At 51.4% G+C, this 2,105-nt stretch overlaps 1 protein-coding gene across 1 annotated transcript in view; it reads left to right on the top strand.

Moving 5' to 3' along the window:
• pde4dip (phosphodiesterase 4D interacting protein) overlaps positions 1 to 1,823 on the top strand; it is a 53,465-nt gene extending 51,642 nt beyond the window's left edge. The window contains exons 25-26 of the mRNA XM_053322681.1: positions 1,185 to 1,304; positions 1,803 to 1,823. Of these exons, the coding sequence (XP_053178656.1) occupies positions 1,185 to 1,197 (13 nt within the window). The 3' untranslated portion in view covers positions 1,198 to 1,304; positions 1,803 to 1,823. The remainder of the gene's footprint in view (positions 1 to 1,184; positions 1,305 to 1,802) is intronic.
• The last annotated feature ends 282 nt before the right edge of the window (positions 1,824 to 2,105 follow it).

The raw sequence follows: 2,105 nt of genomic DNA, 5'->3' as shown, positions 1-2,105 counted from the left end.
ATTAATACATTAATAATTATAATCATTATAATCATTATAATCATTATAATCATACACATACAAGCATGTAACAAGCATCAGTGTAACATCAGATGGAAAATATAACATTTAAAATAGAGAAATAGAAATGAGATCAAATAAAGTGAAAATACAATGATAGAATATAATTTTAAAAAATGTTTCCTCCTCTTCCTCCTACTCCTCCTACTCCTCCTCCTCCTCCTCCTCTCCTCCCCCTATCTTACTCCTCCATCTCCTCTTCCTCTCCTCCTACTCCTCCTCCTCCTCCTCCTCTCCTCCCCCTATCTTACTCCTCCATCTCCTCTTCCTCTCCTCCTACTCCTCCTCCTCCCTCTCCTATCTTCCTCCTCTCCCTCCTCCTCCTCCTCTTCCTCCTCCTCCTCCTCTTCCTCTCCCTCCTCCTCCTCCTCCTCCTCTCCTCCCCCTATCTTACTCCTCCATCTCCTCTTCCTCTCCTCCTACTCCTCCTCCTCCCTCTCCTATCTTCCTCCTCTCCCTCCTCCTCCTCCTCTTCCTCCTCCTCCTCCTCTTCCTCTCCCTCCTCCTCCTCCTCCTCCTCTTCCTCTTCCCTATCCTCCTCCATCTCCTCTTCCTCCTCCCTCTCCTCCTCCTCCTCTTCTCCTCTTCTTTCTCTCCTCCTCCTCCTCCTTTTCCTCCTCCCTATCTTCCTCCTCCTCCTCCTCCTCTTCTCCTCTTCTTTCTCTCCTCCTCCTCCTCCTTTTCCTCCTACCTATCTTCCTCCTCCTCCTCCTCCTCCTCTCTTCCTCTTCTCCCTCCCTCCTCCTCCTCCTCCTCTCTTCCTCCTCTTCCCTATCCTCCCTCTCCTCCCTCCTCCTCCCTCTCCTCCCCCTCCTCCTCCTCCTCTTCTCCTCTTCTTTCTCTCCTCCTCCTCCTCCTCCTTTTCCTCCCCCCTATCTTACTCCTCCATCTCCTCCTCCTCCTCCTCCTCCTCCTCCTCCTCTCTTCCTCTTCTCCCTCCCTCCTCCTCCTCCTCCTCTCTTCCTCCTCCTCCTCCTCCTTTTCCTCCTCCCTATCTTCTTCCTCCTCCTCCTCCCCCTCCTCCTCTTCCTCCTCCTCCTCCTCCTTTTCCTCCTCCCTATCTTCTTCCTCCTCCTTCTCCTCCTCCTCCTCCTCCTCCTCCTCCCCCCCTCCTCCTCCTGCAGGAGCTCCCACTAACATCTACATCCAGGGTCTGGACTCAGTAGGTCAGCTGTCCAGTGAGCTTCGGCTGCTGAAGGAAGAAAACATCAGTCTGCAGAATCAGCTGAAGCAAACATCCAGAGGTACAAACACCAAACATCTGCAGATATCTTCCTTCCTTCCTTCCTTCCTTCCTTCCTTCCTTCCTTCCTTCCTTCCTTCCTTCTGTCCTTCCTTCCTTCTGTCTGTCTGTCCTTCCTTCCTTCCTTCCTTCCTTCCTTCCTTCCTTCCTTCCGTCTGTCCTTCCTTCCTTCCCTCTTTCCTTCCCTCCTTCCTTCCTTCCTTCCTTCCTTCCTTCCTCCTTCTCTCTCTTTCCTCCCACACCTTCCTCCCTTCCTTCTTTCTTCTATCTTTTCTTTCTTTCCTTCCTTCCTTACTTCTTCCTCCCTCCCTCCCTCCCTCCCTCCCTCCCTCCCTCCTTTTCCTTTCTTTCCTTCCTTCCTTCTTCCTTCCTCCTTCCTCCATCCCTTCTTTCCTTACTAGTATAGAAGTATGTAGTATGCGATTTCGAACACAGCCATAAACATATCATTCATAACATCCATCTGTGATTCCTGACGCTCCTCCTCTTCCTCCTGCAGAGGGCAGTAAGGAGGCGGAGCAGCTGAGGGAGGCGGCCATGCAGGAGCGAGCTCGGCTGAAGGAGGCGGAGCTAGAGGCGGAGCGATGGGCGGAGCAGAGCAGGAAGCTGCAGGCCGACGCTGAAGCTCAGAGTCAAGAGATCACACAGATGAAACAGGACAGACTGAAGAGCCAGGAGAACATCAACAGGTGTGACTCTAGCTCTGAGAGGAGGACACGATTGTTACCATGACAACAGCAAAGGGTTTATTAATTAAAGAGCATCAATTATAACAGGAAATCTATTTATAGGGCGTTTTATA

The sequence above is a fragment of the Scomber japonicus genome, chromosome 7 (assembly GCF_027409825.1).
Source record: "Scomber japonicus isolate fScoJap1 chromosome 7, fScoJap1.pri, whole genome shotgun sequence".
NCBI classification, from domain to species: domain Eukaryota; kingdom Metazoa; phylum Chordata; class Actinopteri; order Scombriformes; family Scombridae; genus Scomber; species Scomber japonicus.
The sequence above is the reverse complement of the archived record's forward strand: the minus strand, read 5'-3'. Positions and strand labels throughout refer to the sequence as shown.